Raw genomic sequence first — 16,122 nt, 5'->3', positions numbered from 1 at the left:
GGTGAAGTTTAAGCTGGTTGCAATTTGCAATCCTTATGACTAGGTGCCAATAAATTCCCTTAAATCTTACACACTGGACCTTCAAGTTACCAGAACACAACAAACGAAAAAAGGCCAAAAATAAGGATTACAAAAGCCAAGTGTTTCATATGACATCCATCACTGTACCCCTTGTGAAATGATATTAAGGAAGGGGATCCCCTTAATTAAATCAGCCTTTCATTCAAGGCCAAGAATAGTCCCTGAACTTTTTTAAAGACATTCTCTTTCCCTGACATTTAATATGTCAGCCTCTCATTTGATGCCATTTTACACAGTTGTTCCATCCATTCATTGAAGCTAATAACACTGACTGATATCCTGTTCTTAAAGTCACTCTGCACTATGTTACTGTGGCCAATAAGCCAAAGTCTCTGGTGTTTATCAGTGTCTTGAGCTCCGGTACTAAACCAAGTATGCACAGGGCTGGGTTCTAACTTAATTAGTTGTACTTTTAAGATCTTACTTATAAAAATTACAAGCTCATAGCTTAGGTTTTGTCACAGTTATGCACTAAAGTACCTGTAGCTTCCCCACATGTCCACCAGGTGTCACTGTGGCCTCTATTTTATTCCACATGGGATATAAGTGCAGTACAGTACAACCAGAAATTGTCTAAGGAGGACATAAACTGTAAATGTATCTTAATTTTATTCCCAATGATGCTTTTATTTTAATGTTTTTTTAAAATCCATGATTTTATGGCCATTTATTTTCTATATTTTGGTACTTAGCATGAGTTTGTTAGAATGGGAACACTGTAACTGTCTGTTAATTGTTTACTCTACAGCAAGACATAGCACTTCAAAATAAAAACTCTGTGCCAGAAATTCACTTAACTTCAAAGTGAAGTGTTATTTTATAAACTTGAAATGTTTGCGAGTCACTTGTGGTTCATTCAGAATGGGCCTGTGACCCACTTTTGAACCAGGACCCACCACTTCGGAACCATTGTTTTAGGCTATTTTAATGTAGTGTGTTTATTCCTTCCCCAGTAAACTAAGCTTAAGAATCATTAGGGAGCCCCTAAAGAACCATACAGAGGCTTTAAAGGTTCTCTACTGGTTCCTCAGCTTAGTTAAGTTTAATTTACCGAGAGAAGAACCAGCAGAGAACCTCTAAAGAACCATGCAGGGGCTTGAAGAGGTCTTTGTGTCACAGCAATTCTACATAGCACCTCATCCCACACCAAAAAAGAACGGCTCAGGAACCAACATTATTCTGCGTATGAGACCTTTTCATCTTCACCTCAGTGACCCTTAAGCTGTCATGATGTAACTAATCTATCAGTAATTTACTGAAGTTTATAAAATTCCACAACAAGGTCATAAAGCATAAAATGATTTATTCCAAATATTATTAATATTATACAAAGGAGTATGTTGCCAGATGTGGTTATAATGACAGAGACAATAAATTATCAAACTACAGCACACACAGTACAAAAGTTGTTTCATACAATACAATATAAAATACACATAAATATTAACTTAGTAAAAAAAAAAAAAAAAAACAATATCTAAACACAAGTCACAGAACAAAGCGAGTTTGTTAAGGAGAAAAGCTTTGCAGTCAATAAGCAGTTTAAAGAAGAACAGGAAAGAAGTCATTTTCAATATAAAATCAATATTCAGACAATATACATGTTATATACATGCTGGGCTCAACCCAGGTGTCTGGTGGAGAAGTGCTCTGGGAATTGCATTTACACGAGGCACCTGTTTATTGTGTGTAGTGAGTATCTCAGAGCTTCCACTTGTCCAAATCTAATCCCATCTATAAGGCAGCGGGGAGCTAGAGGAGTTCAAACTGCAAAAACAAGCAGAATCTGAACCGGCAGGTACGTCTTGTGTTTTGGTCTGGAACTGCCTAAAGCCTTGTAGTAAGCAGACACAGAGAACCTTGCATTAAGACTAATTTAGCCAACATAACCTCATATCTACATGACAAGTCTTTGACACGATCTTTGCCTACATTCCTGTGTGACTAACTGTACTGTGCAAAGTAAATGCTTGTGTTGAGTGGAGTGTTCAAATGGACTAAAAGTGCTGCTGACCAAAAGTCTACCACTGTGACGTCTTTGTATAAACCAGCATAAAGCCAGCCAGACAGAGCAGAGGAACACTGTTATTTCCTATTTTTCCTGTTAGGTTCACTGCCTAACCTCCAGCTTGGTGGACGTAATATTCCAAAAACTTTGCTTGCATGAAAAGATAAAAAATATTATTGTGATCAAGATGGCCCAGAGGGAGGAAAAAGAGTTTGTCCTGTGTTTCTGTCCGTATATACTGTCACATTCAGCACAGTTACAAACAGAAAACTTGAGAGCACGGAGCCACATTGAGCATGAAAACTCAAAACGATGTCCATTTTGTGCGCCTCTGTCGGAGTGGTGCTTCTGGTTTCAAACCTCCATCAGCTTGGATTTAGATCAACACGTAAACAACAGAATCAGAGTCCTGTGGAACTCTCTGTCCATCTTCTAAATGATAAACAAATCTGCTGTTTCACCCACTGTGTATGGTCATACAACATCTTTGCAGTCTGTCTTTCTTTAGACCGGATTGGCCTTAATTTTGCCGCTGATCCAGTCGATGTAATGGGTGACACGGGTGTAGACCCCAGGCTTATCCTTCTGCCCGCACCCATCGCCCCAGCTGATCACACCCATCAGAGTCATCCTGCTATTGTTTCGACAGACGAGCGGGCCACCAGAGTCACCCTGTGGGTAAAGATCAAATAAATATTAGATCTAGTAAATGAGCACTGAATTAATGAAGAGCTTAAGTGTAAAAATTCTCACCTTGCAGGCATCGTCCAGGCCTCGGGTGTCACCTGCACACAGCATGTTGGAGGTAACTGTGCGTCCAGAGAGCACATCTGGAACGCAGCGCTCTCTGGGCCACAGGCGGACGTAGCCTCTCTTAACACGCTCAGAGTACTCTGCAGAAACTGTGGAGAGAGTGTTTAAATTAGTACCTCAGAATCACCGATCCAAAAACAAATCAATTGAAGCAGAGAGTCCTGGTGTTTTTTCTGTCATTGAGTAAACTGACGACACCTGACTAAGACACATATTTTATGGATATTTCCTATTAGATTCAGTGCATAACAATAACAGTACAAAACAACTGGCAAACTGTACAATTAACACAAATATTGAGTAAAATAACTGCAGAAGGCTCTGTGAATATAGCTTGTGTTCAGGTCATCACTGGGCCCTTATCCTGTGAGATTTTTTTACCTTTATATCTTGATAATAATCTAAAATCAATCAATCAAAAAAAAGAGAGATTTTTATTAGTTAGTTAGGAATAAATGTAATCCTGAGATGTAGGCCTTTGGCGACCCCCAGTGGGGCTCAGGACCCCCAGGTTGGCAACTACTGAATTAAAGGTTTGTTGAAAAGCTTACGCTGCCCTCTGCTGGTCATTTAGGATAGTGATACATTCGGAACAACAGTAGCCAGTGCAAAATTAGAGAGTGCCAGGAATTAGGCTGGATGTTTGCTTACACTCTGAGTCTTTTCCATAGCCGGATATCTCACACTCGGTCCAGTCCGGCAGCTCCAGCCCACGTTCAGGCAGACACGCAGGACCAACCTCTGGAGAGTTTACAGCACACATGCCAATGTCCGTCTTTAGCTTCAAGAGAGCTGCAAGTGGAAAGTGACCAGAGGAAAAGTCAGGGTAATGCACTGGGAAAATGTGGGACAGAGACTGAGGGATGATTTAAATGTTTAACAAGGCTTTGCTGCCCACTGTAAGGTTCCATATCGTCACTGCCGGGGGGAAACATGGTGAGTGACACATGTGTGACACAGTTTGTGACACGTGTGACTTTAAGGCATGCCAAAACTCAGTTTCAAAATGCTGTTTGCCTCAGTTTATAAAAATCTGACATTTTGATGATAGGTTTTCAGTGAGAAATCAAATATTTTATACAAAAAAAAAAGAAAACAATGATAAATTGTATGATTGGTGTCTCTTGAAATATTCCCTCACCAATGTCATTGTCAAAAGTTTCGTTGTCAAATTTCTCGTGGATCCAGTACTTCTCAACCTTGAAAATCTGCTCACTGCTGGAATTCTGTTTTCGAAACGTTCTTCCCAAAACCACTTCCAATTTTTCTGCCTTAGCACTGAAAAAAAATGAAAGAGAATATGTTTGTTGCATGGCAAACATATTAAATTATGTATTTTGTCTGTGTGTGTGCATGTGTGTCATTCCTACTTGTCCTCGAAGCAGTGTGCAGCAGACAGGACCCAACAAGAGTCGATAAGGACTCCTCCACATCGGTGAAAATGTTTTCTGAGGCGGGCCTGGTAAACATTAATGGCCGCCTGCCATGGCTGCTCCGTGATGTCGCTCACTCTGCCCCCGAACATGCGGAACACTGGGTGATTCAGGGTGTTGTCTAACCGCTGGCCACACGTTGCTACAGAGAGAAAATGTTGCAGGACGATGGTTAAATTACTGTAAAATTACTACACACTAAAGACCACACAGGAAATGGACTCTAACTGACTTTTATTTGATGTGAAAATGCTTTACCTCCGTTGTTGTTGGTTGTGGGGGCACGAGGGCCGAAAGTGGTGATGATGGATGGACGTCTCACTAAAAAATACAAGTATGGGTGAGTAAGTGTGAAACCATTTTGCTGCACTGAAGGTTTTAGTTACTAAACTAAATGAACATCTAGCATCAGTCTCACTGCCATGTTTCATCGTTGCTGCAAAATGACACGGAAATACAGGAACTTACAGCATTTAGGTATGTCACACAGCTCCCAGGTCAGTTGCAAGTTCTTGTAGGTGTGACACCATGGACCTTCATCACCATCTGGATTCCTGTTAGATAAAACAAAATAAAAAGCCTGAGTTATTCTGTTCATTCTGCACGCACGAGGAACCTCTGACAATGAACAATGGTGCTGGCATGTCTACCTGCAGAAGCTGTGGCTGCCCAGCCCCTGTTCCAGTGCTTCAGATTTCCAAGCATTGTTGAGCTTGTGCTTGATGGCAGGAGAGTCCCATGGGAGACAGCGAGAGCCACTCTTGGTGACAGATGTTGTGCCTCTGTATGACTGACCGTCGCCCCGCACACATTCTTGGTACTTATCTGCTCCAAAACACACAGAGAAAACAAGTGTTAATTATGCAAATTCATGTGTAATTATTAGTAATTTAGCTTTTTCGATTTTTGTTAAGCTGTACCTTCCGGACATTTGGGCATGGAGCAAAACTCCCAAACGATCTGAGTCCCTTTATAGATGTAACACCAAGGAGTGGTGTCACCATCAGGGTTCCTGGGGGGGGGGGGGAATAAAGCGCAAGACAATGAATAACATGTTTATTGTCCACATAAATGATGAAAAAACATGTCCACAAAACAAACTGTTTTAAATTGTATCATCCCAATAAGGTTTTGTAAAAGTAGACTGAACTTTGCATCATCCAATTCTTAATTTTTGCATCTTTTTCCTACCAAATCACTAATTCACTTGCCAATGCAGATCCTATAAACACGTTGTCTCCTGGTATATATACTGTATACAAGCCTATTTTCAACTTCTGCCATATTGTACCCGCTCTTTTGACTTCCCGTTTGGGCTGTCTTTCCCTTTTGAGGGGAAGCAGGAAGTGCATCACTGACTTCCAGCTGTGCTGCTGCTCCTCAACTATAAGCTGGTCAATTCAGTCAGTTTTTTCTTTCTGGAGGGTCCAAGGTGAACCATGGCTGCCCTGATACAATTTCTAGAGGCGCCACTGCTTCCTGAGCATACTGTTTGTTGTCTGGGTTATTTTGTTTGTTCATTACACTTGCCTGTAAATTTGTTTAACATGCAAAACACAGCTGTCTTTCTGATTTACATCCTTTATATTGCTATTGTTTTACATTGCTATCTTTAAGAATCATGTGTTATCCTCTCCTCCTTGTCCTTCCCTTGAGCTGCTATGACATCATTGTGTTTTAGCCTTTTTGTCTGCTTCCTGTCGGTGACTCTGGACATTTACCTGCTTGTTTATACTCGACATGGTAACCTGTTTCAATTTCCTACCTGTTGCTTTCCTCTGCCTGCCTTTTTTGACCCATCTTTGAGTCGTGTTTTTGGTAAACTGTGCCATTACAAAGTTGGTATATTAGTTTTTGCCTGTCAAAGTAACCTATAGAAGCACAATCAGAATTTAATCAAATGGAAACAGTGGCAAATGCATCATTCTTGCAGGGTAAATTAAACCGGACCCTTCTGGTGTGGATGATCAGACCCCCACCTTTATTTAATTATATGGGCAGAATGAAAATCTGTAGTTTATTTCTCCAGATGCAGACTACACTGGTCACACACCTGCAGAAGTTGTGATTGCCCAGTCCAAGACTGGTGGCGTCCACTTTTCTCGCTGTGAACCTCCGTCCTCTCAGAGACGTAGAGTTCCAGTTGATGCACTCTGCTCCTGAATGGGTGATGCTCCATGTGCCGCGGTACCCTTCACCCTGCCCCACAACACACCTCTCCTTGGTGTCTGTTGGATAAAGAGACAAAGTTAAACTGGATGTTGTGTCACTCATTTATATTTGAGACTGATATCACCCTCATAACTGACCTAATTTATTTCTTGTGACACAATAAAGAATGTTTATTGGTTTTGGAAAAACGTACGGTGCTTAAAATATTTGGACAAGTTATGAAACATTGTTATTTCTTATGTAAGACATTAAACTCACAAAGTGTGTCCTAATGGCATTTATATAGTATTTTTTCCAATTAGTGGTTTATAGTTTACAACAATGACCAAACGTAAACTATGCAATCAGATTTATTGAGTCTGGCCATAGTAAGTCATTACTCTATGGCTAAAATCACTTGGCTGTGACCACTGGGGTTTGCATAATTATCCCACTAAGAGGGTGGGGTGTCCCTAAAGCCTCCAACATTCACCCGCAGAAACAAAAACATTCATATCCCAGAATGTCTTTCCATGGTTTATGATTCTTACTCCAAACCACAGGACCATGACACCTCCTGGATGAGTCACACGGTCAGACTGTGACCTTATCTACAGTCATTAACAAGTACGTAGAATGTTTTAATCAGTGTTGTGTCACCATTCATCCTGTTATGGATATGACTAGGTTTATGGTTGCTTTGAAGTGAAAAAAAATGCAATTTAAATACTGGACATAGTGAAATAGCTGGGGTGTGCCTGTTGCAGCACAGAAGATTAAAGCTTTTTAAAAATTAAATGTCCCAAAGGGGCAGTTTGCTTTGCACAGTGTGTAGTCCAACACAAATACACAACACAGCACAAGATCTATATCTCCTACACTCTCACCATCAACACTGGAAAAAGAAAAAAGAAGACGCAATGACATGACATTCAGGGTTATAGTTTGTTTAAAAATCCCACTAGCAGATGGAACAAAGGATAAACTGTATCATTTGTGTTACTTTTGGGGAGACTAAATCTCCACTCTGATGGATGCATCTGGAACTCAGCATGGAAAAGATTCTGAGGGACCAAAACAACAGTCTGTGCCTTTGAGATTGCTGTCACTTCATACAGGGGCTGAAGGTTATTAAAGCTGTAGTTGGTAACTGTTATTAAAAACAAGCATTTTCGTATTTCCTGAAACTGTCACTATGTTCACAAAGCATTAAATGAGACAGATAATCATTGAAAAAAAAAACATACTCCTCTGCCTTCTAATGCCCTGTAGTGTCTCTGATAGCCTCACCACATGCGAACGAGAACCACCAATCAAAGCCAAGGAGTCTCCATCGCAGCTGATATTCAGTCAATCGCCGCTCATGAACTGCGGTCAGACCGTCAAACTAGGCATCGTTGATCAAATATGAATCAAAATTTTGTGACCGCATTTCTCACCTCAAATGTTTTCAGAAACAAATTTTAGTGTACTGTTTAGCTGTAAAATGAGAAAGTTGCTCCCGCCAATGGGCAGTGCTTGGTACTTTGGTCGCCAGTTTCAGCAAATATGACACAAAGTTATTTTCATAAAAGTTACCAAGTGTAGATTTAAGGGTAGCACCAGTAATCTTGCCGTACAGCTTGACAATTTTTTTCTATATAAAAGATGGATATATCATTTTCAAAATAAGATATTAAAGTACTTTTCCATTGTGATGATATGCTGCCTTTCTCTGTTTTACATATTTGGGGTTTTGGACAGGATGAAATAAGTTGGACACTGCGATATTTCACCATTTTCTAACAGAAAAAAAAGGCTTCATCAAAAAAAGAAAAAAGCAGGTAAATGGATAATGAAAATAATTGTGCTTTAGATTGACGAGTTTTTTGAGTACTTACTGATCTCGCACTGAGCCCCACTGAAGCCTGGGGGACACTGGCAAATATAGTCTGAAGTGTACACAGCCTCCTTACAGGTTCCTCCGTTGTAGCACTGAGACACGTAGCAGTCTAGAAGGGACAGACAGAGAGCCGGTAAGTCACACATATGTCATCCAGTTCTTCAGAACCCAGACAATTTGAATAATCACAATCTAATTGATTGGCCATGACCACTTGCGTGTACAGAGAATTAAATTTGTGGGTTTGGCATTGTGTGTCACATCTGACGTAGAAGTATTGAGAAATCTGCAAAGGTCTGTGTGCATGGTTCATCCTGACTGTTAACCATCATCATAGCTTCACTTTTAAAATATCATCTCATGCCAAGGGTTTCTTTCTGGAGCAGAACTGGTTGTATGCCATCACCCATTTGGTTTTTCATTTATTATTACAACATTTCCTAAAGGCTGGCGTTCAGAATAACAGCACCCCACTCGCTTCCCAGTGGTATGAGCTCACAGACGCTGCAGTTTGGCGGGCTGAAAATGTGGCTGCAATTTGTCTGAGGGAGGGGCAAGCATGCTTCACAGGGTTCGTCAGTGGGGGTGAAAGTGCGCACGAGGGCTCGTCTGGCAAGTGTATTTCAAACAATCTCAGACTAAACTACACCCACTCAAAAACACAGAAACCCAATAGCTCTTCATCTGGATCCACTGAAATAACAGGGATTTGGAGACGAGAGCGAGGCAAACCAACAAAAAATAATCATCTGAGATCGTAACAGCGAGTTAGAGGTAAAGTGAAGCTATAATGAAAGACAGAGGTCAGTAAGGGCAGGCAAGAACACTGACAGACAAATGCACAAACAGAAGATTATACTCTGTTCATTGCAAACAAAAAAAATCTGATTAGAAGGAGACAAGACAGTCAAGCCATCCACATGAGTTTGTGTGTGTTTGCTTCCATGTCACACTCACTGATGATGGGTACAATATGACAACGCTCTCGTCCTCTCAATGCACAACGGCAATACTCCACACGCTGTCCCCTCCATCGCAGCCAAGTGTCCCCATAACTACGCACTGCTGACGACTCACTATCCACACAATGTACTAAGAAAACACACACAAACACAAACAATAAGTATACAGCCAATCAACAGGAAGACACACAGGAAATTATAGTCACATGTAAAAGCAATTACAAACATAAAGGTATAAGAACAGAGAGGAACATGAGTGACAACAGTGGATTAAAAGAATGAGATGATGGTGATGGTGATGGTGATGGTGATGGTGGTGGAGATGGTGTTAATAGGAAAGAAGTGTGATGGGGCTCACAGGAGGTGTCAAAGGAAGGTGAAGACTTCTCGACATGAATAACCAAAAGCGTCCGTCTGGCTGGCTGCCTGTCAGGCTCACCTCTGTAAAAACGAGTCCCTCTCTTAGCGCGGAGCAGCCCCACCTGCAACAGGAAAAAAGGGACGACGTTAAACACAGGGCAGTAGTTCATGGGAACTGGATGCATGGCATTGGTTTCCAACCCAGGAAGCCAGTGTTTTCATATAATTTTTTCAGGGTATCTGTGAAAATGAACTTGCTTGACATATGGTACACTACATGATACTGCCAACAACAAGGTCTGTGGATTATCTTGAGTAATTCTTGAGTGATTTCTGGAAAGAGACATTGCTGTTGAGTTTTTTTTAATGATTATTTTGGTGCCATCTAGTTCCATCATACCGGAGGGAAGGCAGACCTCTCTACGGCCAATAAAGAGCACTACAGGTAAGAGGTAAAATATGTATTTTGGATTTTGGGGTGATCATCATTCATTTCATCTGTCCCTTAAAGTATCGAAAGTTTGAGGGCACTAGCACTTGAGGGCACCGCCAATAAGGCGTCTTGAAACCAAGCCATGCCACAAAAGCACAAATGCAAAAGTATTAAACAGACTAAACGTTTGCTCAGATGGATTATAAACCACAAGAATTCAAATGAACCAAGATAATCCCTCGTTAAATACACAGGATTTGTAGTTAATGGGCTGAAACATGCAAACCACTTGTATTTTCCTCTAATGACAAGGGTGTAGTACTTACATTGTCCGCTAGGCAGCAGCAGAGAGCAGACAGGAGCATTAATAGTTCAGGTGTTCTGGTCATGGCTTCTCAAGTGGTCCTCAATTTGCTGGAAGTAAAATATAAATACATATTAGACACAGCTGACAGAAGGTTTTACAAGCTAATACAGCTTAGATGGACACATGACACCTGGGGAAGCTGTGTGTGGATATAATTGTTTATGTTCAACCATGTAAATCTTTTGTCATGAATCTGTCACTCATACTGAGCCAACAATTGGAGGAAAACGATCGACACTGGTCACCGTCTCCCGACTATACTGTTTCTCTGTCCAGCTTCCTTCCTCCGTCCCTACGCCTGCTACTGAGGGAGATCACTGGAGAGGAAAGGGTGGGAAAGGTGCAGTGTGTGTGGGAAACTGGAGGTCAATCCTAGTTTATGTGTTGACTTGTTGACTCAGACAGGAAGTTCTAACAGCCTGTGCAGGACCGTCTGATAGGACAATGAACTCAACAATTCGTGCTGCATATGATTGTTGTCCTGCTTATATTAATTTCCCTTTTATCATAATTCATCTGTGACTTCCTCGCTGGGAGAAAAACAGGAAGCAGATTATCTTCGCTTTATGCTAAAGATGAGACGCTGACCATCACATGAAACAACACAGTGTGGACAACCCTGGAGCGGTAAGAGGCAGCACGCAGAGCAGAGTTTCTGCAGCATACTAACAGCATTCCTTGTCTAACAGAGCAAAGCAGCAGCTGTGGGAGGATGAGGTGACTCAGGACTTAAAAGAAAAAGGAGGAAACAGAAGGGAGAGCCCAGAGGGAGAAAAAGTAACTAAACTCGTATTTCCCTTTTATACTTCTACAAAAAGATAACAGGCTTGTTCTCTGTTTTAAAGATATCATATTATGCAGGAAAGAGTAGGGAGAAGAGTGTCCGTTGCTCCAAAGTCAAGTGTGAGTAAACATGAGTCACAAAAGAAGGAGGGGGTGAGTGGAAGGAGTAGAGAGGAAAGTTGGAAAAAGAAGAAGAAAAAGGTTGCACACAGTGAGGGCTAAAAAGTAGAGATGACCTCAATTCAAACTTCCAAGTTACTTTAAAAATAATTGTAAGAAACGTCTTCTGCAGACATTGGCATGCAAAGTCCCAGACACACAGCCGTAACCATGTGCATACATGCCTGCTCGTTTTTATACTCTCCTCTTCATCGACTGGTTCTCCACTGACTCACTTTTTGAGGTTGACTTAACAGCGCTGTGGCTGTGTTTTTATATATCATTGGGGTTAAACACCTACGCTGGCAACCACACACACATACATACTCTCTCACACATGCACAAAGTGCTCAGGAACGTGGAGCTAATCTAACAGCCCTACACACAAAGATTTATTGCTCATTGTTCATTGGAACAAAGACTCCCTCTCAGGATTTGACTTTTAAAACACAGACACAAGCATTCACACACTCACCATTAAGAGCACAGGTCCCTTGAAAGCTATCCTTGCCTCGAACAAAATAAAACCCCTGTTGTCCTACACTGTCACCCCCCCTAACTGAGCCTCACTGCCTGGGCAACAACAGCACACTAGTTTCCTTTTTGTTTCCTTTGTGCAGCTGTTCAGCTCCGTTCAGTCGCCCCTCTCTCCAGCCCTGTCAGCTGTAAACATGTGTTTCCTGCTGTAATACTGCCAGTGAGGCCCCATGGATTTCGGAAACGTGCGTACATATCAACACATGCACGCTAGAAAAAGAGACACACGCCAGCATGCTCACATCAGATATGAACATATGTGTACTCCACCCTTTCTTAAGTCTGTGGTGTCTGACATGCAGAGGCCCTGTTCAACACGGCTCCTTTACAATCCCACAATGCCACTGGCCTGTGTTTTAGCTGTTTTTGTGGTTTGTCTTACAACATTTAATGTATATGAAGAGTCACAAACACACAATAAACATGTATTGTTTCATTTACAGGATACAAAGTAAAACTGTAGCTGCTTTTTTACTGTAACTAACTTCCTAGAGGTGATTGAACCTCTGTGTTTTTTGTGATAGTTGTTGACATATGACTCTCAAAATTTTTAGGATAACCAGAGCTATTCAAACATGAGGCAATATTTTATGTTAAGTTCTCCTGGAGAATTTCTGTTACAAAATTCTGCAGGTGTCAAATGTGAAGGCTCATTAGAGAGCAGTAATCCAATTACTCAGTGGCATCTGTGAGTTTTTTTGGGTGCAACTGGAAGCAATTACGGGCTCTCAACAACCTCATCACCGGTAAATGAAACAGACACAAACTGTAAACAACAAACAAAAAATAGCTTTAATCACCTTGAGTCAAACTATGTCACAAAGCTCCCTGACTGCAAGTGGATCGAAAAACATTACAGTCTATTCTGCTTTTAAGGAGAATAGGACACAGCCAGACTTGAATGTGCATAGACGGGGTTACAACCAGTAAGTTGACTGGTAGCGATAGGCAGCAATCGCCTCATGAGAAAGCCTCTCTTAAAAAGTAACGTCCCACTGGCACTGACAGGGTTAAGGCATTTGTCTGTTACACCCAATCAGTTAATAGTTGAAACATGTACAACCAAGTATGCAGCCTGAGGAAAGTGTGCTTCCCCCTAGTAGGTCATATATGAATGGAATAAATGAAAACATCTTTGGAGTAGCAGCAGCCAGACTGTGAGTCAGCAGCAGCCGTTAAAAGATGCACCACTTCAGTGGAGCAGATGCATGCAACAAGATGATAAGACAGACACACGCAGACTTTATGTCCAAAGCTGCAAGTAAACAGCCGGCAATATTCATTTCCTACTAGCATGCAGTTTCGGTATATCTAAAGCAACTGGTCTTGACCACAGCCTCTGACATGTAAGCGGTGAGTTCACCGGGCCATTAGCAAGGGAGTGTAATGATGATGGTGCGCTGAGGTGGTAAAGGTCGGAGGTGAGACATTCTTGTCTTCCAGTAACAAGGCCAAAAAAGTCCAAAATGGTGAGAAAGGTAAGACGGCATGCAGGAAATGTTCTCGCATCTGCCTGTGAAGTGTAAGTTATGGTTCACTGTGCACTTTAAGGCATCTCTGATTTTATTTTTCCTGTCTGTCTTCTATGCAAATATCAGATTTGGCACTTAATAAATCAGTTAGAGTAGGTGGACTGCCCACACTGGCACCCACAGGAGGAAGTGGCAGAGGAAACACCTGTTCGGTGAGCATTGTAGCACTTTTACAGTCTTATTTTCTTTGGCACTGAAGTTATTTTTTCAGAATATTTCTTAGAGAGCAACATTTGTGGGATTGGATTGTAAAAACTATCCCCATTCTCTTGTCACAGCAAGTTGGCAGCGGCAGCAAATCTGAACCTCACAATACCTTTTTGAACTGGTTTGACCTGCTGGGATCCCCAAACCCGCATTTAACCTTTACAATAGCTTCAGTGTAGGCGTTGTTCCTTTGCATGTGTCAGTGTGTGTAGCATGATGATGTATTCTGGCATGCAGTGTCATGTCTTTAAGCTACTTAGGAGGAATTATACATTCTTTACTCGGGGGTTTTCAGTCAAGCTTCAATAAACAAGCTGTGATCCGTCTCTGAAACTTCCCAAGAACAGAGGGCTGTATTGTTGCCTCATAGCATCCCTCTGTGCTCAGTATGGAGCCTTGAGCCTTATCAGAAAGAAAGTACAGACTCATAAAGCCACAAGACTCAGGTAGAAAGAGCAGGTGTTGACATTAGAAATGAGTATAAACTGAGGATTGTGGAGCATGAGACAGCTACGTGGAAGGAGATGAAAGGATGAAGAGAGGGAAGAGAAAGGAGAGAAGGGGAAAAAGAGGGAGAAATTAAACCCCAGAGGTCAGCAGAAAGACAGTGAGTAGTCCTGAGTCATCCCAGCTCCCAGGACTGCACAGGGACACAGATGGAGGCATTGATGTGATTTATAACCACCATCAAGGCCATTAGATAAAGATACAATTCAACAAAATTACTCAGATAGGAAGAGCAGACATGTGAAAGAGGGCTTTTGTCCAGAATCAAGTGAAACTCTAGTTGCAGCTTAGTGTCGGTTTCAGCGTCATTCTCTGGACCATTGTAACCACAGTCTGATCCTGAACTATCTTCTGTCTGACCCACTCTTAACTTAGAGCTTTAAGAACCAACAGGCCGATCCCGTGAGTCACAAACATCAGCGTGAGGCACAAACACAGCTGAACACACTGCCGGGAATCCAGATAATGGATACAAACTCTACATTCTCTCAACATGCAACAGTGATGGAGAGTATCAACGCTGACGGGTGGCGGGGGAGCAGAATTCCAAAAGCGCCAGCTCCAAATCTAACTCATTAGCCTGATAAGAGCCTGCAGTGATCTTGTGCAGGTTTTGACTCAGAGCGGTACACAGATACACACACACACTGAGATAAATCACAGTATCATAGCAGGGATGTTCCTCGAACACACACTGAGTCCAGCTGCAGGGCACAAAATCATCACGTTCTTTTAACATTTAGTGTTGCAAAAAGTTTCTCAGTGACGTATGGTGATGATGAAGAGTCAGTGTGTGACGCTGTGAGGTAATTCGTCAGTATTCTCACCAGATCAAATAGGTGGATGTGGATGGAGAAAGGTAAATAAAGAGCTGCTGAAGTCAGAGTGAGAAAGTGTTGGGATGCCAAATGAATGAGTGAGCACAAGCTAATGCAAAGTCACAGTTTCACCACCGCAAAAAGACTGGTATGGACCAAATTAATATCACCATCATGACAACAATCATTAAACTGTCTGTGTCATGTGTCAAGATTATTAATTACACTGAGTTGTACTAATGTTTAAATAGATATATAATCCCTGATATGTTTCGGATTTCATTTCATATGAAACTTTCAAAGGTTATTGCTTAAATAAGATAGAAACTGTGTGTCAACATAACTACATAATATTCCCTAATCATAAAAGATTCATCTAATATTTGAACATACATATTGTCATCAAATATCTTCATAACTTTTCATTAACTGCAGCATCTATTTCCTCTTGAAACATTAAAATAACCATGCAAAAGGTTTCAGACAGTATCATCTATAAGCCTATCCTATGAACTCCACAGCCTCAAATAATAATGAGGTTATAACGGCACGATAATGAAACACAGTCAGCAGCTCTGTATAGATCTGTACCGCGAGAGCATATGAGAAAAGCATATGAAAAACAGCCTCTTACCAAGTTAAAAGTTTTCTGAATCGGTAGTTTCTCAGTGTCTCTGCAGCAGTGGTGACAGTTTTCTCTGGATGTGTCGCTCGGACTGAGCTGGTTCCCTCTTTGTCCTCAGTTTTTATCGGAGCGCTCCGGTTCTGCCGGTGTGTGAGGTGGGAGGGCTCAGCGGGGAAGCGTCGCAGGCCGGCCGGATGATGATGCAGCCTGCTGGGCGGTGCCGGTGTTGACGGGACAGTCCCAAGTGCCCTAGGAGACTCTCAAGGGCAACTCACAGAGACAATCGGATCTGAGGAAAATTCTAAAAATAAAAAATAAAATCCCACGATAGATAAAACCTTCGGATATTGAACTGGAGATCGTAATTTTGTATGTTTTCTTTGTATAATTCTGACCTTTTCCGAGATATGTTGACACACAAAAGGACAAACAGCCCACCGATCAACACTTGTAAAAAAAAAAAA

The 16,122-nt window shown here is 41.6% G+C and overlaps 2 protein-coding genes across 4 annotated transcripts in view; one reads left to right on the top strand and one right to left on the bottom strand.

The window, feature by feature from the left end:
* Positions 1–1,371: 1,371 nt before the first annotated feature.
* On the bottom strand, positions 1,372–15,991 carry plat (plasminogen activator, tissue). 3 transcript variants are annotated; one of them, XM_050050800.1, is made up of 15 exons: positions 15,668–15,991; positions 10,450–10,537; positions 9,770–9,812; positions 9,326–9,460; positions 8,367–8,477; positions 6,389–6,563; positions 5,256–5,347; positions 4,986–5,160; positions 4,804–4,889; positions 4,594–4,656; positions 4,273–4,477; positions 4,044–4,180; positions 3,554–3,694; positions 2,843–2,991; positions 1,372–2,761 (listed from the first exon to the last, which is right to left on the bottom strand). In XM_050050800.1, the coding sequence occupies exons 2-15, from the start codon at positions 10,510–10,512 to the stop codon at positions 2,594–2,596; spliced, it is 1,743 nt and encodes a 580-aa protein (XP_049906757.1). In that variant the 5' UTR covers positions 10,513–10,537; positions 15,668–15,991; the 3' UTR covers positions 1,372–2,593. The 3 variants fall into 3 exon arrangements, with proteins under 3 accessions (XP_049906757.1, XP_049906755.1, XP_049906756.1); XM_050050798.1 differs by having other exon boundaries at positions 9,689–9,812; positions 15,668–15,990; XM_050050799.1 differs by lacking the exon at positions 15,668–15,991 and adding an exon at positions 11,908–12,092 and having other exon boundaries at positions 9,689–9,812.
* The window catches only part of ikbkb (inhibitor of nuclear factor kappa B kinase subunit beta), a 34,573-nt gene continuing 31,714 nt past the window's right edge, over positions 13,264–16,122 (top strand). The window contains exons 1-2 of the mRNA XM_050050796.1: positions 13,264–13,447; positions 13,568–13,653. The gene's annotated coding sequence lies outside the window, so the exon portion shown is untranslated. The remainder of the gene's footprint in view (positions 13,448–13,567; positions 13,654–16,122) is intronic.

Source organism: Epinephelus moara, chromosome 8, assembly GCF_006386435.1.
Source record: "Epinephelus moara isolate mb chromosome 8, YSFRI_EMoa_1.0, whole genome shotgun sequence".
Taxonomy (NCBI): Eukaryota; Metazoa; Chordata; class Actinopteri; order Perciformes; family Serranidae; genus Epinephelus; species Epinephelus moara.
The sequence above is the reverse complement of the archived record's forward strand: the minus strand, read 5'-3'. Positions and strand labels throughout refer to the sequence as shown.

Bases quoted from the DNA above. Each gene is read 5' to 3' on its own strand.
- plat (XM_050050798.1), bottom strand. From the start codon at position 10,512: ATGACCAGAACACCTGAACTATTAATGCTCCTGTCTGCTCTCTGCTGC. The intron at 9,461-9,688 runs GTGAGCCCCATC...GTGTTTTCTTAG, and splicing joins ACCTTCCTTTGACACCTCCT to TACATTGTGTGGATAGTGAG. The intron at 5,161-5,255 runs GTACAGCTTAAC...GTTTTGGAGCAG, and splicing joins CATGCCCAAATGTCCGGAAG to ATAAGTACCAAGAATGTGTG.